The sequence below is a fragment of the Pollachius pollachius genome (genome assembly GCF_949987615.1).
Source record: "Pollachius pollachius genome assembly, chromosome: 8".
Taxonomy (NCBI): domain Eukaryota; kingdom Metazoa; phylum Chordata; class Actinopteri; order Gadiformes; family Gadidae; genus Pollachius; species Pollachius pollachius.
The window spans coordinates 26,220,741-26,242,870 of NC_136941.1; the positions used below are offsets into that span (position 1 = coordinate 26,220,741).

A 22,130-nucleotide genomic window follows, 5' to 3' on the forward strand; every position below is an offset into this window, starting at 1 on the left:
CCAGCACAATTTACTTTCTACGCCGCCGACGCATGTATCGTTGCTAGTTTGCATCTGGCGTAAAGCAGATTTTCCCCCGCAGCAAACTCGCGCCCTGAGAGTCGTGTCAGCGAAAAGCAGAGGCGTGTTCCGGCGCAAATGATACATGGTGCTATTTTACTGATTCCCTTTATTATACCGAAAAAGCAATTGCGCCACTGACCAATAAATGCCTGATCTGAGTGCACTAGCGGATAGCGCAGTTGATGTTGCTATTTTTAAGTACAATGGCAGGTCGGAACTGTAACATAAGCTTACACACCAGTAGGCTATATACAGCTGAAACATCGAAACAAATAGCCTAATTTAAATAATATGATGATGAGCTGGATTGTGGAAACATTTTTTCTCATAGGGGCTGCATGAATGAACACTGTAGTAGGCTATGCCATGCGTTAAAGTAATAATAATAACACTAATAAACTCGAGCAAAGTAGGCTATATCTCAGCTTTCGAAAACAAATCTCTTTTTTGAGTTTTTGATTGTGAGAAAACAGTTTTGTGTGCTTAAAAGAATGAATGAATGCGGGAGATGCTTGGTGTGCACCCATCTGTTTTAACACACGCAAATTAAACACGTAACGTGTAATACAGTCCATGGCAATGTAAGTAAGGTAAGAAACTATGTTTGTTAATGTATTGCCGTATATCCTTAACTAGACCCATGTCATGGCAATTTTGTTTAACAGATATTGCGTCTAGGACAGATTTCTTAATGCAAAAAGCACACTATACTTGTAAACAATTATGGTCATATATCTGGTAATAAAAGTACAATAGCATACAAACAATGATACAACACAACATGCATACAACAAACAATGATCCTAGGCCTAAGAAGGGAGATCGCCCTGCGTCTCTCTATCAGGTTCGTAAGGAGAAGTCTCCAGATGGGAAATCCACCCACGTCCCTCCAAGAGGGGCGCAGACCGAAGTCCCCTTCACGGGAAATCAGACCGCCGCATTGGCTCAAACAAGGAGTTATTATGGCGCCTTTCACCGGAGGGTGCGGTTCGGTTCGGTTCGCCTCAGTCCGTAGTGAGGGGGCGGTATAGCCCAGCTCAGTTCCGAGGTCGCGTTTCCACCGCCGACAGTACCCTTATGGTAGGCCAGATGTCGAGCGCCGCGGCAGCTACGTGAACATCGCTGCATAATAGCAGCGCGACACAGTGTAGCCTGCTCAATAAAAACAATGGAAAAGAGGAACGCGACACATTGAACCAAGAGCTACCAGGGAAATGTCATCCAGCAACAGTTTCGGAACGTCTCCACCTCCTTGTTTTTCGCGACATGCCCATTGGCCACAACAATACCTTGCGGGTACTGTTTGTTTGTTTTTATCCCCATGTCGGCCGGAAGCGACGATTCTGTCGACCGATCAACGGAGGGCGTGTGTAGCTCGAAATTGCCGGCACCCTTACAGGCGTCTCAGTAACCCAACGGAGGAGCACTGTTGACGAGTGCGAAACGACTACGGCTCAGTCCGGGTCACGCCCACTTTTGGCGGTGGGAACGCGAACCGTGCCGCACCTTTTAGGACCGAACCGCACCCTCCGGTGGAAACGCGCCATTATACAGTTTCTGTCAAGAATCTGAGGGCAGCGCTCTCCCCCAATAAAACTAAACCCTTTGTTAACCAGATGGTAATCTATCCATTGAAGCTCCTCAAGGTGTCAGAAAAAAAAGGCAGTGGCCGTGCCTTATCAGTTGGAACACTGGCCAGTCCAATCTTCCCCCGGGGGTCAAGGAAACCCATGAACACATCCCCCGAAAGGGGTTCACTGAACACAGACAAATTCCAACACATTTAGAGACACGGGATGGGAAGGCAAAGCCTATATGACTAAAAGGTAACAACATATGTATTTCCCATCACACAAACAGTTGCGGCCACAGGACCCCATATAATATATGTGTTAGGCTCTTTGCCGAAATTTACATGACGACTCAGTGTTTCTGAAATGTTATTCCATGTTTGAATTAGGCCTATTAATTTGCCATAGCCCGCGGCTGGGCAGGGCTGCCCGTGGCCTCTGACCGCTCTGTTTGATATTGTGGAAAGGATGTTAGTGAATGACTCAGAGCATGATGCATTTTAAATAGCATCACCTTTGGTCTTGTGTCTTCATTTTTCTTAAAACAATTGTGGCTGAAAATAAACATAGCCAAATTACAACCAATACCTTCAGTCATTGAGGGCAAAAGTACGCCCAATGCTAGGCCCTAGATTTTTTCATTTAGTTTTACAAATCAAGAGTAGGCATGATTTGACTAATTGGCTTTGCATCCTTTCCTTCTGCCCTTGTAGTCCAAGACATGCTGCCCACCAGCTTTCAAAGTACAATGCTGCCACTGGTGGATTTGTATCAATTCACATAATTATCCCTCCCTGCTATTTTGTAGTTCCCCTAAACACCCTGAAACAACTTGAGTCTCACATACTTATACCACCATACGCCACTAACAGTGCAAGCAGGCCAATGGCAACCAAGCACGCAGTCCTTCCTCCCTCACTTTAAAAACCACCAGCCGCCACTGGCGCATTGTATTGTCTTTGGGCCGATATGAAGTTAACTGCGCCTATTCCTTGATTCGTTCTGCCGCGGCATTCCAAACAAATTAATTTTGTTCCAACGTTCGTCCTATTCACTCCAATAGTGGTCCTGCATTGAGTTTAAATCCAACTCTAACGAATAAATGGTCCAGTTTTAAGTTTCATAGAATATTTATTAGTGCTGTCAAGCGATTAAAATATTTAATCGCAATAATGTCATAGTTAACTTGCGATTAATCACACTTTTTTTTTCTATTCTAAATATCCCTTGATATCGTGCTGATAGCCTTTTAGTGAGATCAGAGAGTGTTGAGAAGGACAGTAATAAAATATATTTGGTAAGATGGATATCAGAAGAGAGACCCGCAGTGAATTCAACCCGGTCCACTTGACATCGGGTAGGTGCATGACAGTGGTAGGCCTACCATAAAACTTCAATAGCCCAGGCTTTTATTTGCTTCAATCACTGAACTTTCGAACAAAACTCAAAATTTAAACCAGTTTGAATATTCCTACCGTACGTAGGCCTATACACATTACCAGGCTATCGGTGTAACTCCGGCATGTCGGACTGGCAGCATGTCTGAAGGGCAGCATGTAACCGCTAAATATGTAGCCTAAACAAAATTTGGTAACCGGTTGCTGGAGTGTCAAGACATCTCACCATCGAGGTTGTTTCCAAAGGGTTAGTAGCATAGGTTAGGGTTTTTAGGTTAAATCCTGCACTATTGAACAGAGCTCTCTCGCTAAGCTGCCATCTTGGTCGCAGTCACTTGACCTCCTCCCTCAAAAGTTCTTATTATTCCATCAACAAACTCACTCTTTCAGAGTAAATGGGATTCCACGAAAAATAAAAAATGATTGACTCCTATTGTAACCTAGAAATCAATCAGTATGACTGACAAACATTTTCCTTTCAAACATATCACCACATGGTGATATATATGTGTCACGCCGTCCACTTCTGCCACCTAGTGGGAGCCAGTCTCATCATTCATTAATCTCCCGCGTTCCTCACACCTGCCGGCAATCTTCATCAGCTCACAGTATTTCAACCCCGGTTCTCCAGACAATCATCGCTCGATCCTTGTTTCACACGTAGCAGTCACTACCACATCCCTGCCCCCTCCTCGTGTCTAGATTGTTGGTTATACTGTTCTGTCGCTTTCGCTAAACTGTCTTCTCCCTGTGTTCAGTCTGCCGACCGTCCTGTTGTCGAACCTTCACCTGTCTCACTACCCTCCTCTTATCGAACCCTCGCCTGTCTGACTGCCCACCTGCATTCAAGCCCCTCATTATTTCAAGTCTGTGCCAGTGTCTCTCTGTGTCGAGCATTTGGGTCCACTCGCTGGACTTCCCCATAACAATATAACCATCTATTCTGTATTTATTATGTTGCATATCCAAGTCAAAAATATAGCCATGGTACCTTAGAAACTATATCTTGCATAATTATAGTAAGATATAATATTGAATATGCCTCACAATCTACTTTTAAAGAAGCAAAGCATAGCCCTAACCAGTCCAGTTCAAGTTGGCGTCTTAGGCAAATGAGGAGTGGAAAAGCGGCACAGATCATTCTTGGGGTAAAGCCCTCATGCATGATTACAATTTATTTCTCTAACCTTAATGTATTTTGTCTGCCAACTTATCGTGTAGAAAGGGTTAAACAGTAAGTAAGTTCAGACCGTCAATCTTACCTCTGTGTCAACTCGGAAGTGCCACTGAAATTTGAAATCCGTTTTCTCGTACTCCACTAACAGATCTTCATCACAAGTAACGCTGACATCCTCTAAATCCTCTGATATCTGGAAAATAATATTAGTAATTACACACACAAATATATACATGTGTGTATGTGTGTATATACACTACCGTTCAAAAGTTTGGGGTCACTTAGAAATAAAGAAAGAAAAGGAAAAGCACTATATTTTTCAGTGATAACAGTAAATTAATCAGAAATACAGTAGACATTATGAATGTGCTGAATTACTATTCTAGCTGGAAACTGCTGATTTTCTTCTGGAATATCTACATAGGTGCGCAGAGGCCCATTCCTCCAACCATCACTCCTCTGTTTTAATGGTACATTGTTAGGCTAATCGTGTTAAAAGAATAATTGATGATTAGGAAACCTTTGTGCAATTATGTTAGCACAGCTGAAAACTGTTGAATAAATGTGAGTCTTCATGGAAAACATGAAATTGTCTGGATGACCCCAAACTTGTAACAGTAGTGTATATATTTTATATATAACATATCTATTATCTATAGATAAACTGCTGTGTACTATTTCATGTAACAGAAAAGTATATGTCACATACAATAAATAGATAATATTTGTTGTTTCAAAAGGCCTTTCAAAAGACGGATGCTTTCGGACTTACGATGTCTGCTTCATTGGAACAACGCGTGTATTCTTTCCGGAACCTTTCAGCGTAGGACATGAGGCCCTGAGCGTCGATGTTAGCGCTGATCTCCTCTTCTTCTTTAGTGCGCATGTGCCACTCTCTTAGTTCCTCCTCAGAATGAGCTTTTACACACCTGTCACCGTATTCACAGGTGTTTGGCCTAAGAGAAGTGGTTAACATTACTTAGAGGGCCAATTTGCATGTATAAATAAAGTGAATACATTTTTTAATACATTTTTAATCGAAATAAATAGAACAGGATTAACAGCGTTTAATAGTTATATTATTTTTGTGTCTTATCTATGTTTGGATCCACAATAAAATGATTATTTTACCTTAGTTATCTTTCTATTAATTCCTATATGAACTGTTATGTTAACATACAATATTTATCATTTAGTATTGGCTACCACAATGTGCAGTGGGTTAGATTCTGGGTGAAAGAGCTGCTCAATGTTCATGAAAGGCCAGTGCAAGACCCAGCACTTAACAGCACTGACTAATAGCTGTGTTAGTATTTTAGTGCTTGGTTCCTCTGCCCCCTGGGACTAGATCTGCTTACCTGTCGCAGAGACCAAAGTCCTCTCTGTGGTTGTGTGGTGGTGGGCGGGTCTCCCAGTGCGTGCTGGAGTCACCGCTGATGATCTGGGCATGCTCCGGTGAGGCGCAGTGCTTGAGGAACCTCTCGGAGGAGGACAGGGTCAGAAGGCAGGCTTTACAGTAGAAGACTCCTCCTCGTCCACCGCTCTGCTGCTGCTGCTGCTGCTGCTGGCTCAACCGAAGGAGCAGGGGACGGACTGGGGCGGCCAGCTCGCCGCTCTCTGCCCGCCACACCGCCATCTCCGACTCGCTATGGGCCGCGCTGCAGCTCAGGGCCTCGTGCCAGCAGGGCTTTCCTTGGCTGACGTGGCTGCAGTACTCAAAGGTGCATCCCGGGGGAAGCGGGCGCACCGCGTGGTAGACCTCCTTTCCTCGGCCCTCCGACACATGATGGACCAGGACGGGCCTCCAGGCGTGGGCCCCAGGGGCAGAGCAGGCCCCGTCGCCACGCTGCACTGTCACCCTCTGAGGACTGCTGAGGAAACAGGCCTGGCACAGCTCAAGGAATGTTCCGGAGAACTCTTTGAGTATGTTCCGCGCCGTGTCTTCTGGCGTCAGGGAAGGCCTAGAATTCATGCGTTGTAATATGGCGCTGTTGTCCATATTCGTGTTTCTTGCAAAGTTCCATAAGCAGGCTTCTTCCGTGCTTCTTGCAAACGTGCAGTTGGGGCCATCTCGCGAACAGCCAGAACCCTCCCTAAAGTGTTGACATACTTGATAAACAACATTGTGGCCGAATTGCCCCCCTACAGGACGGTCAGCCACCGGTCTCCAGATGTCAGAGCCTTTAAATCTGGCTAAAAACAGGCATTGTTGACAGGGATGGCTGACTCTTTGCACGGTGTACGTTATTTCGTTCTCTTTGAGGGAACACATAGAGCACACACCCTTCAGTTCAAAGAACGTCAGGACGTCGTCCAGTGACTCAAGCTGACGCTGTCCGAGCGCAGCGCCTCCCAGGTCGGTGGCGTTGGTCTGATTTAGGAGAATACAGAGGCTGATGTGGTCCAGCCCCTGCTCCTTCTCAAAGTTCCACACCGCGGCCTCCTCCAGGCTCCGAGCAAAGGTGCAGCGGTTGTAATGCACGGTGCAGCCAGAGCCCTCCACAAAGTGCCAGCACACATCGTATTTACTTGGCCTTGGGAATTGTGGGCGTCGAGAAATGTGCCTCCATTGGCGGGAGCCTTTAGCTCTGGCCAGCAGCAGGGTGCTGGTGCACTGGTGAACAACAGATTGTAGTGTGTAGGTGATTTCACCTGTTTTGATGGCACACCTAGCACATACCACTTTGAGGTCGTATGTGGATAAAAGATGATTCATTTTTGACCAACTTGACCTTCAAATGGACCGTGGCAAATCCACATACTCTTATTTCAAATAATGTACAGATTATGACTTGGTCCGATTGATTCTGAATGTATGGTGGTAAACGTTGTGCCTATGAAAATGGAAAATAGCATTATATTAGTAATTACATAGCCATAATAAATTAATAGAAAGGTCTATACAGAAAATATCAAAAAAAATTAAGAAGGTACCATGTTTTTCTAATTCTGAAAAAAAAGCCCTCAAATATTTTTTTTTATTATGAAAGCAGCTGAAATATTGTAATAATGGAAATAGTCTCGGTTACCCAGTCCTTTACGTCATCAAATAAGACCGAGTCCCTGATCGGACCGGTTTCGTCATAACTAAGATACAGTCCCTGATCGGACCGGAGACCTCATTAATTAAGACACAGTCCCTGATTGGCCTGTTTACGTCATCAAACACGACACAGTCCCTGATTAGACTGTTTATGTCATAGACTAAGACACATGCCGCCTTCAAAACGCTTGGAGGTTCGGAAGCTCTTACGTGTCTTTAAGTAAAACTTCCCTTCTTCCGAAATAAGATTGTTCAGGAAACGCCCCTCAGAAGTTCTTAGGCTATGAAATAAAACTGGAAAAACCGATAGTTTGCGAGACTAGACTTCATAACAACTACAAGTATGGATGTCTGCAGGGGCCTCTTTGCACTTCTATGCTGTATTCACAGAGAACTGATTAATCAGTTATTAGAACTGCTTGCGATGGTTGAACATGAGCAAAAATTTATCAGGTGATGTTTATAATTGTAAGCTATATGAAAATATCGTAATGCAAATGTTAGGATGGGTGTTAAGTTTGCCTCTTAGTACTTGCTGCAAGTTCACTTTAGTCTATCAATTATGACAGCGAAATGGGCATCCATTGTTGTTACATGAACTCGGAGGACGAAAACTCAGACCCTACAGAGTGTTCAAAGCACTTTCCTCTGAGCTTAAAGGATGATTCCAGTATTTTGAACATTGAGCCCCCTTTCTGGTTTGTCTAGTATGAAATAGAGTGGTTAACACCGAAATTTTGAACATTGGTCCTGTCTCGAGTATTTGGCTCATTTCGAATCGCCCCTGCCTGCTTCACAATGGCTAGCTATGGGCATTCAAAAAAGCCCCTAAACGTTTATTTTCAGAAACGTGAAACTCATCGAATGGTTAGTGGTGTTCGTTGATGTTCCTAATCAAGTATCATAGCGAAATACAGTTTCTGTCGTGTTTTATTTGGCATTTTGTAAATCATTTTGTAAATGAAACGGAAAACGGACCGGAACCGGAAACGCTTGGTTCTCCGTATCAACAGTTGGGCTAGAACCATGGACCTGTTAAAGAAAGGACAGCGGAGGGCAACATAAAGGAGAGATTTGCTTCTGCATCACGGGAGCCTAGCCAGGCCCTAGTTCATGACGTACCGGATGCAGAAATATTCTCGTTTTCTAGCATTGTTAGTAGCATTGTAGCATCATAAGCGAGAGGTCTGAGCGAGCGCAGTCACATTGTTTTTCCGACCGTGGAAGTATAAGTTAAAGCTAGGGTGGGTCATTTTTTTACTGTAATATTTGGCAAAACTAATTGTAATGTAACCGTTTCAATACGGTTCCGTAGGATGTCTTGCATCGGCCCATGATTCTTTTCCGGTCTGTTTTATATGTTAATTATGGTCACACTAACCTGTCGGAATAACACAGAGATTGTGCTCAAACGTCGCCTAGGCCTCAACGCAACTGTGGATAATGTCCGAGTCATGTTTGTGTAAAAGCTACTTTGACACAACTGCCAAGATAAGCACAGCGAGGGAAGTGTAGCATATGATATTCCATGTATTGCTATAACGTTGTTGCAAGCTAGCAGCAGCCTTGCTAAGCTTCGCTATTGCTTTAAAGTGACGGTTTCCTTGTGTGTAATCTGGCTTTCTGTGTCATTTTAACAAATATATATATATATTTTTAATCCCGATAATGTTTTTCTTTATTGTCCAATCACTGTTGTGCTTGACCTGTTTTGATGTTGATGCAGCTCAATATGTACTTATGTAGTTATCAGCACTAATGGTTAATTACCTCGGAATCTGACATGGTTTTTTTGTCTTCCTATCAATGTAACTGAATTCACATGAACGCGCATAACTGACGTTCGGAGGGAGGAGCTACAGCAATTAGAGCATGGCAGGGAGGGACCAGAGAGAACACTACGGAATCTCAACGGCTGTTTTCTCCAAAATTACCCACCCTAACTTTAACTTCATAAATATGAAAGATTGCTCCATATAACATATAACACCAACAACATAGTAAATGTATGTAGGAAAAATAGAAAAATACAGTTAAATGTTATTGCTTAAGAAACAGATTCCTTCCAACTATTTACGAAAAATACAATCAATTTATATACAAATAAATGGTTACATATCGATCAGCAACGAGGTTGGAGTAGCCTACCCACATAAATAATTGTAATACACCAACATTGTAAACTGTCATATAAACAAGCAAATAAAAAATTAAATACTTTCGCAACTGAAATGTTTAGACTATTAACAATATTATAAAAATGATACCGTAATGCACCCGTTCTTTGGCTTAGGATTTTTTGAATAAATGGATCAACAAATGGTGAATCGCAATGATTGCGAGCAGAGGAACGTGAGAGTTATTGAGCAGCAGTAAATATCCCTTTATCACTTAAACACTTTTAGGGATAAAAAGTCACCACAGTGCCTAAAAAATATTATTATTTTTTAGTACAGGGTATAAAGATAATTATGAGCCTTTGATTGATATCCAGACATTTTTTGCGGAGACACATTCCTGCTCCCCACTTGTATTGGAGTGAACGAGGATATCTACTTCTGGGCCCCTTAAACGATAGCCCGCTAAAACGACTGCAATACCAGGCTTGGCCGCTGAGCACTGGAGCACATTGCGGAAGTATGCACTGTTCCTGAAGCCTGGCTAACGCCAGACCTCTTCTCAATCTACATTGAGAAGAGGTCTGGGAATGTTACGTATTTTAAGCACATGGGCAACCATACATAGTCACTAGGAAGTAGGATCGAACACATAAGCTGTAATTACCATACATAGCCACTAGGAAGTAGGATCGAACACATAAGCTGTAATTACCATACATAGCCACTAGGAAGTAGGATCGAACACATAAGCTGTAATTACCATACATAGCCACTAGGAAGTAGGATCAAACACATAAGCTGTAATTACTATATATAGCCACAAGGGGGGCAGGACATATAAGCTGCAATAACTATTCCAGCCACAGATGGCAGCACCTTTAGACAGGTGAGGAGGGTGGAGCAAATACGACACATAGGACACGCCTACTCGGTATTAAAGCAGGGCCTGGAGCCAACGAGATCAGAACCATCCGGCAGTCCATACTAGGGAGTTAGGTACAGAGGCCTGCTGTTTGTCGCTCACACGCGTGTCCATACAATTCCCCTCCTTTTGCTTCATAGTTACCATACCGAAATACTTAAACAAATAAAGTGAGTTAAAAGCGATCCTGATTAGACTACTTTCTTCAAGAACGCAACAGGAACCACACATTCATTTTCTCGTATGGTTCATGATTGCCCGGAGCCGTTTACTGGGCGCTACGAATGTCTATCATATAAGTCTGTACGCATAGCCAATCGTATCAATTATACCAGATGAGTTAAGGTGCTTGCACACCGCCGCGCGGCAACCGCCCTTATATCCGCCTCGCTGCCGGAGGGTTCGGCGCGGCGGTGTGAAGGGCCAGGCGTTTCCTAAAGCGGCTGCTGCTGTTGCCGCTGCCAGATCGGCTGCCACCGAAAGTTTCAACACGGGGAAAGCTGAGCCGTAGGGCAAAATCTGTGCGCGTTCACGTGGGCGGCAACCGCTTCCTGGTTTTCAGCCGCTTTTGTAACCGCCTCCCCTCTGCTGCCCTCCCCTCATTGAAATGAAGTGAGGTGGCGAGTTGCCGCGCGGCGGTGTGAAAGCAGCTGTGAAAGAAGCTTCAAGTAGAGGGACAGAAATTTGATGATGAAGAAGTGGACGGGTGTGTCGCATAGACGTCGTCATCGTCGAGCCGTCCCTCCCCGTTCTGTGATTGGTTAGAATCCAGGCTGCCTAGCAGCATGAAATGAAATCGCACGCAAGGCAGCATTGGAATACTGTTACGTATTTTAAGCACATGGGCTACCATACATAGCCACTAGGAAGTAGGATCGAACACATAAGCTGTAATTACCGTACATAGCCACATGGGGGGCAGGACTCGACATATAAACTGCAATAACTACTCCAGCCACAGATGACAGCACCTTTAGACAGGTGAGGAGGGCGGAGCCAATACGTTACATAGGCCACGCCTACTCAGTATTAAAGCAGGGCATGAAGCCAACGAGATCAGAAACATCCGACAGTCCATACCAGGGAGTTAGGTAGAGAGGCCTGCTGTTTGTTGCTCACACGCGTGTCCATACAATTCCCCTCCTTTTGCTTCATAGTTACCATACCGAAATACTTAAACAAATAAAGTGAGTTAAAAGCGATCCGGATTAGACTACTTTCTTCAAGAATGCAACAATACCCAGGCTACTGTTCCCCGGGGTCTTGGCTAGAACCGAGCGAAAAGACTTCAAGCAAAAAACTTTCCGTTTCCGGTTCCGGTCCGGTTTCCGTTTCATTTACAAAATGCAGATTTACAAAATGCTAAATAAAACACGACAGAAACTGTATCTCGCTACGATACTTGATTAGGAAAATCAACAAACACCACTTACCACTCGATGAGTTTCACATTTCTGAACACACACTGTGTGAGATATGCTGAAGATCAGGCAGCATTCTGACACCATTACTATGGAATGTCATTTGGGTCAAACTTAAAAAAATAAATAAATAGAAAAATATGGCTATGAAATATATAAATGAGGCAATACATATCTAAATGACTATAACCATATAATATTGGGCGTGGTTATCTCAGACCATGGAAGGATATTACCTATGAAGATAAGTTGGGACAAGCAGTTGTGCGGACAATATGGGAGGGGCCCTCCCCTCATTGAAATGAACGGAGGCGGCGGTGTGCGGCGGCAGCAGCCGCTTTAGAAAACGCCTGGCCCTTCACACCGCCGCGCTGAACCCTCCGGCAGCGAGGCGGTTATAAGGGCGGTTGCCGCGCGGCGGTGTGCAAGCACCTTAAGGTTTCCGCCGAAAGTTTCAACACGGGGAAAGCTGAGCGGTAGGGCAAAATCTGTGCGCGTTCACGTGGGCGGCAACCGCTTCCTGGTTTTCAGTAACCGCCTCCCCTCTGCCGCCCTTCCCTCATTGAAATGAATGGAGGCGGCGAGTTGCCGCGCGGCGGTGTGAAAGCAGCTGGAGGCCGCGAGTTGCCGCGCGGCGGATCTCCCAAGCATCTAGATGTGCTACTGGCTGGACGCCACCAGAGGGCGCTAATCAAACATGATAGAGAACCCAACGGCGCAACAACAGATGCTGTGTATCATTTAACCAAATGTGGGGAAATGGATTGAAATTTGTTTTAATTTCATGAACATTAATCAATTGAATTAATATTGCGGTTGAAAACAAATCAAACAACCCTTCGGCAAAATATACAAATTACTACTAATTTGTTGTGAGACAAAGACCAAAAAGGCTAGGTAGGCCATTAGTCAGTGGTCTGTATCAGAGTACTAAGTATGAGTATTAAATTATCCAGAAGTAGGATATATTTACGAATTGTGAACTTCTGAAATGCATGGGAAATAAACATACATCTCCGATATTCAACCGGGTCGCATATGCATCCCATGTTGTCTGCTCGCCAATTTCATATTGACTGTCGCTATTTTATCTGACAGCAGACTAGAATGACACAGCACTTTGATGTAAAGACACATCCCATCATTTAGGTTTCGTTTTTTGAAGTGTGCAAGTGGGAGGGGGAGGCACGAAAAGCAATCCTCTGAGGCATCAATGCGTTCCTGTGGCAACGTTGTTTTTGCCTCATTTATTTATTTCATAGCCATATTAATCAATTTATTTATTTAATTTAGACTCTAATGGAATGCCATACATTACAGCGGCCCAACTGGAGTCACTGTTATTGTCGAAAATGTTAAGATTGGAGGAAAACAACAAATGTTGTAATGTTTTAATACAAATAATGATCGGTAGTCTGTCGACATTCGAAACATCTGGGCATACATCGCCGTCACAAAGACCGCATGCCACGGGACGCACGCACGCCCTACCGCTCAGCTTTCCCCGTGCTGATACTGTCGGCGGCGGCAGCCTCCGCTTTTGAAAACGCCTGAACCTTCACACCGCCGCGCTGTTACAGTGGTCTGTATCAGAGTACTAAGTATGAGTATTCAATTATCCCGAAGTAGAATATATTTACGAATTTTGAACTTCTGAAATGTATGGAAAATAAACATACCTCTCCGATATTCAACCGGGTCGCATATGCATCCCATGTTGTTTGCTCGCCAACTTCATATTGACTGTCGCTATTGTATCTGACAGCGGACTACAATCACGCAGCACTTTTATGTAAAGACACACCCCATCATTTAGGTTTCGTTTTTGGACGTGTGCGAGTGGGAGGGGGAGGCACGAAAAGCAATCCTCTGAGGCATCAACGCGTTCCTGTGGCAACATTGTTAAGCAAGTCAGTTGCGTTGGAGTTGGATAATGTCTTCACCATTCTGCCTGGCCTATAGACCCGCTGTCTAGTCCCGGTGCGTCCCTGGTCAACACGTTTGGACCACCACGCCCATCTGATGGGCAAATTGTACTTGGGCTCTGCCAAGTCGCAGGTAGACTGAGCTCTCCAATGCCATGGTCTATTTCGCACACTGGATACATATAGATACAGGCTACATTTATTGATTGAAAATGATGAGCGTGCATTAATGGAGGATTTCCATTCCTTCACAGTAAAACAGACGCACGTGCTGTATGGCTGAAAATGTGACTTTATTTCAACTATACTTCTGTCTCCGATATTAGAACATGTTGGTGTCATTTGATTACCAAAAAATAAACCAGTGATAAATAATCATTTTGTGATGTTTGTTTGTTGGTGGTTGGTGGAGAGCTTGTGTTCAGACAGCCTCAGCAAGCCTCAGCCAGAGTAATCGCTCTGGACTTCCTTATTCCTGCGGACCTGGGCTGCATGAGCTTCCTGCAAGACAAAGTCAAAAACATAACTCAGCCGAGGAGATTTGGGCAAGGTTAGTTACATGGTTAGTTACATCCTCTGGGCTCCACTTCCCCTCGTGACTTTGTCTGATTTAACTAACTTTTCTTAAATCTTCCTAACCCTACCCCCTTTCTTAGGAAACATATGACAAAACCTTTTGAGGTTGAAAACCGGCCAATAAACAAAATGTGTGTGTGTGTTGGTGTCTCTTTATAGTTCCCTGATTTTAAAGGGCCTATGTTTGCGGGTATACTAATTCATTTGCAGGCCGTTGTCCACTTGTTTGTATCAAACAAAATAACGTCAAAGTGCTCCTACTGGTGTTGTTAGTATAGTGCTGATGTTGTAAGTATGCTGCTTGTGTTGCAGGAGGGGGCTTTGTCAGTGGTTCTTTCAATGAAATCGTGAATTAAAAAGAAATCTCAAAGTCTCAGCCAGAGAAGGAAGCAACGCAGGCCATCCCATGCATGGTAGCCTTCGTTGCTTCCGGAAAGATCTCTTCAGTTCCCCAGACTCCTCTCGTCAGGAGCGAGGCGCACGAGGTGCAGACGGGTGGCCTCGCGGCCCCTTGCCTTCTGCTGCAGCCTCTGCTTCAGGGCATTGAGGTGGGCCTCGCGGTTCTCCTTGATGACCTCGAGCTTGTGGCTGAGCTTCTCCTCCGCCCTCCTGCTGAAGCCGCGGCTCTCCTCCAGGGCCTTCCGAAGCACCGCCCGCTCGTGCTCCCGCTTCTCCGCCAGCTGCTGCAGCAGCGCCGCCTCCTGGGACTGGGGCCGCACGCCGGTTATTTCAGAGGGAATAAGAAACATTCCCCTTTTGGAGCAAGGAGCCGCTCTCCCCCTCCCCCCGTGACTTTAACTGGGCGCTTCAAGACAAAGGTGCTGCAAGCCGGTTTGCAGAGGATGATTCATGGCGCTTCATGCCGCCTTTCAGGAGATCTCCCTGGGTGCGTGTGGCGACGGCCGGTTTAACCTGTTGCACCTTGATAACTCGAAGTGCAGGTGTGACGCCGCGCCCATCTCCGTCGGTCTGGCTGGGCCAGTCGAGGCTGCTTTAACCAGCCATCATGCACACAAACTCCCACAACTATACATGTGTATATATATATATATCTGTATATATAATGTGCGTGGCCCGTTAAGGGCCCCTGCCCCTGCCCCCATTAAGGGCCCCTGCCCCTGCCCCTGTTAAGGGCCCCTGCCCCCATTAAGGGCCCCTGCCCCTGCCCCCATTAAGGGCCCCTGCCCCTGCCCCCATTAAGGGCCCCTACCCCTGTTAAGGGCCCCTGCCCCTGCCCCTGTTAAGGGCCCCTGCCCCTGTTAAGGGCCCCTGCCCCTGCCCCCGTTAAGGGCCCCTACCCCCTGCCCCCGTTAAGGGCCCCTGCCCCTGCCCCCGTTAAGGGCCCCTGCCCCTGCCCCCATTAAGGGCCCCTACCCCCTGCCCCCGTTAAGGGCCCCTGCCCCTGCCCCCATTAAGGGCCCCTGCCCCCGTTAAGGGCCCCTGCCCCTGCCCCCATTAAGGGCCCCTGCCCCTGCCCCTGTTAAGGGCCCCTGCCCCCATTAAGGGCCCCTGCCCCTGCCCCCATTAAGGGCCCCTGCCCCCGTTAAGGGCCCCTGCCCCTGCCCCCATTAAGGGCCCCTGCCCCTGCCCCCATTAAGGGCCCCTACCCCTGTTAAGGGCCCCTGCCCCTGCCCCTGTTAAGGGCCCCTGCCCCTGCCCCCGTTAAGGGCCCCTACCCCCTGCCCCCGTTAAGGGCCCCTGCCCCTGCCCCCATTAAGGGCCCCTACCCCCTGCCCCCGTTAAGGGCCCCTGCCCCTGCCCCCATTAAGGGCCCCTGCCCCCGTTAAGGGCCCCTGCCCCTGCCCCCATTAAGGGCCCCTGCCCCTGCCCCCATTAAGGGCCCCTGCCCCTGCCCCTGTTAAGGGCCCCTGCCCCCGTTAAGGGCCCCTGCTCCCGTTGAGGGCCCCTGCCCCTGCCCCCATTAAGAGCCCTTGCCCCTGCCCCCGTTAAGGGCCCCTGCTCCCGTTGAGGGCCCCTGCCCCCGTTGAGGGCCCCTGCCCCCGTTAAGGGCCCCTGCCCCCGTTGAGGGCCCCTGCTCCCGTTGAGGGCCCCTGCCCCCGTTGAGGGCCCCTACCCCCGTTGAGGGCCCCTGCCCCCGTTGAGGGCCCCTACCCCCGTTGAGGGCCCCTGCTCCCGTTGAGGGCCCCTGCTCCCGTTGAGGGCCCCTGCCCCCGTTAAGGGCCCCTGCCCCCGTTGAGGGCCCTTGCCCCCATTGAGGGCCCCTGCTCACCTTCCTCCTCTCGTCAGCAGCCTCCAGCCTCTGCTGGAGCTGCTCCAGGGACAGCTCCTTCCTGGGGGGGGTCTTGGGCTGCGGTTTGTCTGGAGATGGGTCCATCGGGGCCTCCAGGTAGACCTCGAAGGCCTGGCCTGAAGCCCGCTTGTTCACGCTCTTTGTCTGGGCCTCGACGCCTAGCAACAACATCCAATAATAATAATAAATAGCATCAATGGAAACAAATGTATCCACATTACCAGAATTACTGTGCATGTATAAAACATCTAAATGCATATATATATATATATATATATATGAATATATCATGTCTGTATCATACATGCACAGTAAATGCATGTATGATACAATTTGTTGCATAAAATTTAAATATATATATTTATATATATGTATAAATATATACTGTGCATACATATAAATATATATATTTAAATTGGATGCATTCAAATGCCAGATCGGTAAATATACAGTAGACATTTCATTGTATTGATTATGACTGATTTTAGCGATGTACCAGTCCTGATACATGGATATAAGATACAAAGATACAATACATAGATATAAGGGGTATGTAATATATAGATATAAAACATATATACAATATATATGTAAAACATATATATAATATATAGATATAACAAATATAATATATAGATATAAAAAAAATGTATACAATGTATAAATCTAAAACCTGGAAGATAACCAAGGTCATTCTATGATAATATAATACCTTGTTTAAAAGATTTTAGAATGATTTAGTTATCATGTTATAGCGTTATGTTAAATGCAGGCATTAACTGTCAGTTACTGAACATCATGACGTCACCTCCGTTCCTCAATTTGTTGTGTGTACAACCGGTTTTGAGTCATGTGATCCTGTTATCAGCAAACGTTTGAATGGACTGGCAAACGGGCACCTCTCGGGGGCTGTTCTTACTGGTATGGACGGACATACCTTCATACTGGACCAGGCTGGTAGGACGGGGCTGTGTGTTGAAACATGAGCAGATAAGAGACAACATGGACATCTCCTTGATCTTGTCCATGTAGGCTGCGGACAGAGAGACAACCCAGGCCATGAATGCTCACAGGAGCCATAAGCAGTTCATCCTCTCATTTGGTTCACCAATAAGTTGAGCCTATTCAGATATCACCATACAGTTACCTAAGGGCAAAATAACACACACACACACACACACACAGAAACACAGAAACAGACGCACAGGAAAAAACACACACACACACACACACAGACACAGAGAAACACACACACACAGACACAGAGAAACACGAACACACACAGACACAGAGAAACACAAACACACACACACAGACAGAAACACAGACACACCTGTCGAACAGGAAGGTGCCTATATTGCCCATATTACAGCATGATAAAACAAGCTTATCTTAAAACTGTACAGAAGGCCTATTGAGAAGCTGTTGCACAGTTAGTGTTTCTTCCCCGGGTAATGGATAGTGATGCATCGCCCATGTCTCCCAAAATCAATAATCCATTAGAGCGACCTGGAGGCTGGAGACATTTGACTCTCTCGCTGCCAACGCGTTCAGAGTTCTACCCTTAATTTTTGACAAACATATTTATATAAATCCAAGAATGAAAAGAACAACAGTCATCAATAGAATTGTTATCATTATGATTGAAACATTTTCCTTGACTACCACCTTCAGAATGCTTCTATAATAGATGGTCCATCTGTGTGTGGATAATACCCCTGGACCCCTGAGGGCAGAGGCGATTTGACGAGCCAGGCCCAGCTCTGCTGTCCCCTGCCACACCCGGTCCGTTTCCAGGGCACTAAGGCACTCGTCGTCTTCTGTTCCTTCTTCCCTCCTCTCTATTCTTAACCCATGTCTACCTCTCTTTCTCTCGTTGCTTGCCAAGAGGAAGAGAACACATGATTACACAACATATTTAACCCAACCGCCATGACGATGGCAAACTTGAAGGTCACAACCATTGTGTGCGTGGATGCGGCGTGTGCCCACATTCCACTGAAGACAATGACTTGGGAGGCGTGCATTGTGAACGTTCATCAGTGTTGGGTTACTGTGATACTAATCTTCATCCCATACATTTGTACTTTATTAGCATTGAGTGATTAGCAGACCCTTTTATCCAATGAACTCAGATTGAACTTTAGATCGGTGTTACTGAGGATTAGGTAGCAGACGGGCATCTTGCTCAAAGGTGCGTACTGGCCATGAGGGATCTAACCCACAACCCCTGCCTGGGAGGTAAACGCCCAAACCACTGGACTAACTGGCCTCTAGCAAAGGGAAGAGGGAGAGTATCAAGTTCATGTATTCATGTGAGGCAGGGTTAGGCGAGGTGATGGAGGGAGGATATCCAGGTGGGGTGATGACAGGAGGAACAATGTCTCCATTCTTCAACTCACTGCACGACCGAATATCACGCAATCAAGCAAACGCAAATGGGCCAGCATTTATAATCATACGTTTATTTTCTATTGAGTTCTAGTTCTATAGTCTAGATTGCCATTTGAATGAGGGATCTAACCCACACCCTCTTCCCTGGGAGGGAAACGCCCTGACCACTGGTAAGGGTGGACTGGTACACAGTAGTGCTGGTTTACAAAATGATCCAAAGAATCGGTCCGACACGTTCCTGGCTTACGACTGTCTGACACAACGTCAATGTTCAGCAGTGATGTGAGGGGAAACAAGGTGATCAGAGTCCCTTCCTGTGAATACAGGAAATTACTGCTGATGACATCCCACCCAGCCTGTGAGCGTTGTGCCACCCACTCATCCATCAGGCCTTGGTTCCTCTGGAACGAGGGCCCCGGCTCTGCTCTGCGCTCACCGTACCTCTCAGGGGCTCTTCCACTCTGGCCACCTTTCCTCTCTACTCGTCCAACTCCTAGAGCAGTGGTTAATGTACTGGCAGTTAATGTACGCACTATGTACGTACTATTGTATGTGGTACTTAGTTAGTACTCAGTCCTAAGTTGTGTAACATCTTATCCTAGCTGTCTTTGTTGTATACGTGAATGGGTTAACCAAGTGAAGGTTAGTGCTTGGCACTTGGTTCTATGAACATCCTTACTGTTCAGACAGTGATAGATCGTTTCACCTTCTTCTTCTTACAAATGTACTTATTGTAAGTCGCTTTGGATAAGGCGTCTGCTAGATGCCCAGAATGTAAATGTCAATGTACTCCAAACCTCGATCTTAAATTATGTTTGAGGTGTTATTATTTATGACAAATATTGTGCATGAGTCTGTGTCTGTGTGTATTTAGTATATTTTTGCACTTGTTTGATGAATTCATATTTCTATCCATCCATACATCCAAGTGTATTGAACTAAAAGGCATCTGATAAGAAGGGAATATGATGTCATATTCTTTAACTCAATACAGAACATCCGCCTGTTCTCCAAAGAACATTTGGCTACACAAAGTCTTTGCGTGGCCACACAGCGCACACCCAAACACGCTGTCAGCGCCATCATCTAGGCCACGACATGGCGAGCTCTGAGCTGCAGGTACACCAGGACCTCCTGCTCTCCCCTCATTCTCCTTTAAACTGAGCCGACTAACGGGTTGATGCACACATTCACACCCCCACGGCGGAGCCAATCGTGCAAGGTGAAAGCCAGCTCGTAGGGGGCAGTGTGCGTGAGGCGTCGGGAGGCCTCGGGAACACCTCGCCAGTAAGCTAGGAGGAGCTGGGGATCGAACTAGCAACCCCCCCGGATACCAGCCAACCCGCTCTACCGACCCCTACTCTCTGACACAGTGGGGACTGGGGCCAGACGTAAGGCCCTCAGGGCCCGACATAGGGCCCTCAAGGCCAAACGTAGGGCCAGATATAGGGCCCTCAGGGCCCGACATAGGGCCCTCAAGGCCAGACCTAGTGCCAGACGCAAGGCCCTCAGGGCCCTACGTAGGGCCAGGCATAGGGCCCTCAGGGCCAGTCCTAGGGCCAGGCGTAGGGCCCTCAGGGCCAGTCCTAGGGCCAGGCGCAGGGCCCTCAGGGCCAGTCCTAGGGCCAGACGTAGGGCTCTGAGAGCCAGACGGAGGGCCCTCAGGGCCAGGCGTAGGGCCCTCAGGGCCCGACCTAGGGCCAGACGTAGGGCCAGATGTAGTGCTCTAAGGGCCAGATGTAGGGCCAGACCTAGGGCCAGATATAGGGCTCTAAGGGCCAGACGGAGGGCCCTCAGGGCCAGATGGAGGGCTCTAACGGCCAGACGGAGGGCCCTCCGGGCCCACCGTGGTTAGGGGCCACCCACCTGCCTCTCGCCCGCCGGTTCTGAAGTTAGGAATAAAAACGTTTTTTTAGGTTCAGCCGTTAGAAAATATCAAAGAAGAGGCAGATAGCCTTTGTGGCTTGTGATTGGTTAGTCTCTGCTCATCTTGTGCAGGCTCTAACACGCAGAGCTCTGCAGCGCGCCCATCACTGCCTGTGTACCTGACTGCCTCTCGGAGCGGGGGGAGGGGTGTTGCTATGACAACTGGTATCCCTGAGGGCTCAGATTGCACACACACAGGGCAGGGCAAAGCAAATAACGCAGACACACACACTGCGCAGCCTGCTCGCACAACCTTATTGTTTATTGTTCTATGTAAATGTGTGTTTCCCTTTAGTTGTTTATTGTTCTTCTTCTTTTGCCGGGATCATGTGCTAAAAATACTATCTCAGACAACGAAGATGCTTTGACCCAGAATTAGCTGCTATTAAATTTGCATCAGTAGCCCATTTGGATAAACTCAAATGAGTTGGATGAAGGAACAAGGAGAGAAGAGGAGGATGTGTGTCTGACCACCATCCTAAGGGCGCTGGTTGAAACGAGAAGGGAGGAAATCTAACCTATGTTTCCCTGATGGATTATATGTCAAGTCAAGGATTGGGTTGATTTAGTTGGTCTTTTGGTGAGAAACCTCAACAAAATGGTTTTAATTGTATTTGAGAACAAATCATCGAATGAATATAAATGAGTTGATTATGTTAAAATCTGGAAGAAGGATTTTTTAATTCTAGGGTTAATACAATAGAAAAAAAAAAAAGGATATAGATGATAGGGAAAAAGCACATTTAGAAATGCTTGTTCACTGCTTACAAATTCCCATGCTTGAAATTGTTAAAAAAAAATGTAAATAATAATAATAATTGTGAAAAGTGTTAAGTACTACTTAATTAATCCCCATGTGGACATTACAAACCCTCCACTTTGTTGATGGCACAAATGCTGACAGCCCGGTCGAGTGAGTCACTGAGGAGTCGGAGAGCCGATCTATTGAGGACGCAGCATCATTTCATCCATGTCATGTCTGAAGATGGACCCTCCACCTTAACTGACAGCCCTCCACTCAGGTCCTCCCGCCGCCGCTCCACCCAGACAGCCTCAAATGGCCGCCCTTGTGCTTTGATTAGCAGTGGGGCGTGAACGTGTGGCAGTCTGGATCACAGGCCCTGAAAGGCTTCCTGTGCCGAGCATGGGCTGTGGTCCCTGCTATTCTCTGAGCATGTTGTATTCTCTACATGTTGGTTGTGTGTACTTGTTATTACGAGGTCACCCCTGACGTAAGAACAGGGTGTGAACAGTGAACCCCACCCCGAGCATCGTGGTTCATTGTTCTGGGGACGTTCTCCCCACGGGGTGTCGTCACTTGTGGTTCATTCCAGACGAGCGAAT

The 22,130-nt window shown here is 46.6% G+C and overlaps 1 protein-coding gene and 1 pseudogene across 2 annotated transcripts in view; both read right to left on the reverse strand.

Annotated features, from left to right (window-relative positions):
- LOC307079076 (3'-5' exoribonuclease HELZ2-like) overlaps positions 1-13,505 on the reverse strand; it is a 30,213-nt gene extending 16,708 nt beyond the window's left edge. The window contains exons 1-4 of the mRNA XM_079741161.1: positions 13,394-13,505; positions 5,567-7,042; positions 4,981-5,164; positions 4,294-4,401 (exon numbers count right to left, since the gene is read on the reverse strand). Of these exons, the coding sequence (XP_079597287.1) occupies positions 4,294-4,401; positions 4,981-5,164; positions 5,567-6,924 (1,650 nt within the window). The 5' untranslated portion in view covers positions 6,925-7,042; positions 13,394-13,505. The remainder of the gene's footprint in view (positions 1-4,293; positions 4,402-4,980; positions 5,165-5,566; positions 7,043-13,393) is intronic.
- Positions 13,506-13,939: 434 nt separating this feature from the next.
- On the reverse strand, positions 13,940-17,883 carry LOC307078888 (stathmin-3-like; annotated as a pseudogene). The gene is made up of 4 exons (XR_013812812.1): positions 17,404-17,883; positions 16,446-16,624; positions 14,731-14,922; positions 13,940-14,140 (listed from the first exon to the last, which is right to left on the reverse strand). The product of XR_013812812.1 is annotated as a stathmin-3-like (transcript).
- Between the last annotated feature and the right edge of the window lie 4,247 nt (positions 17,884-22,130).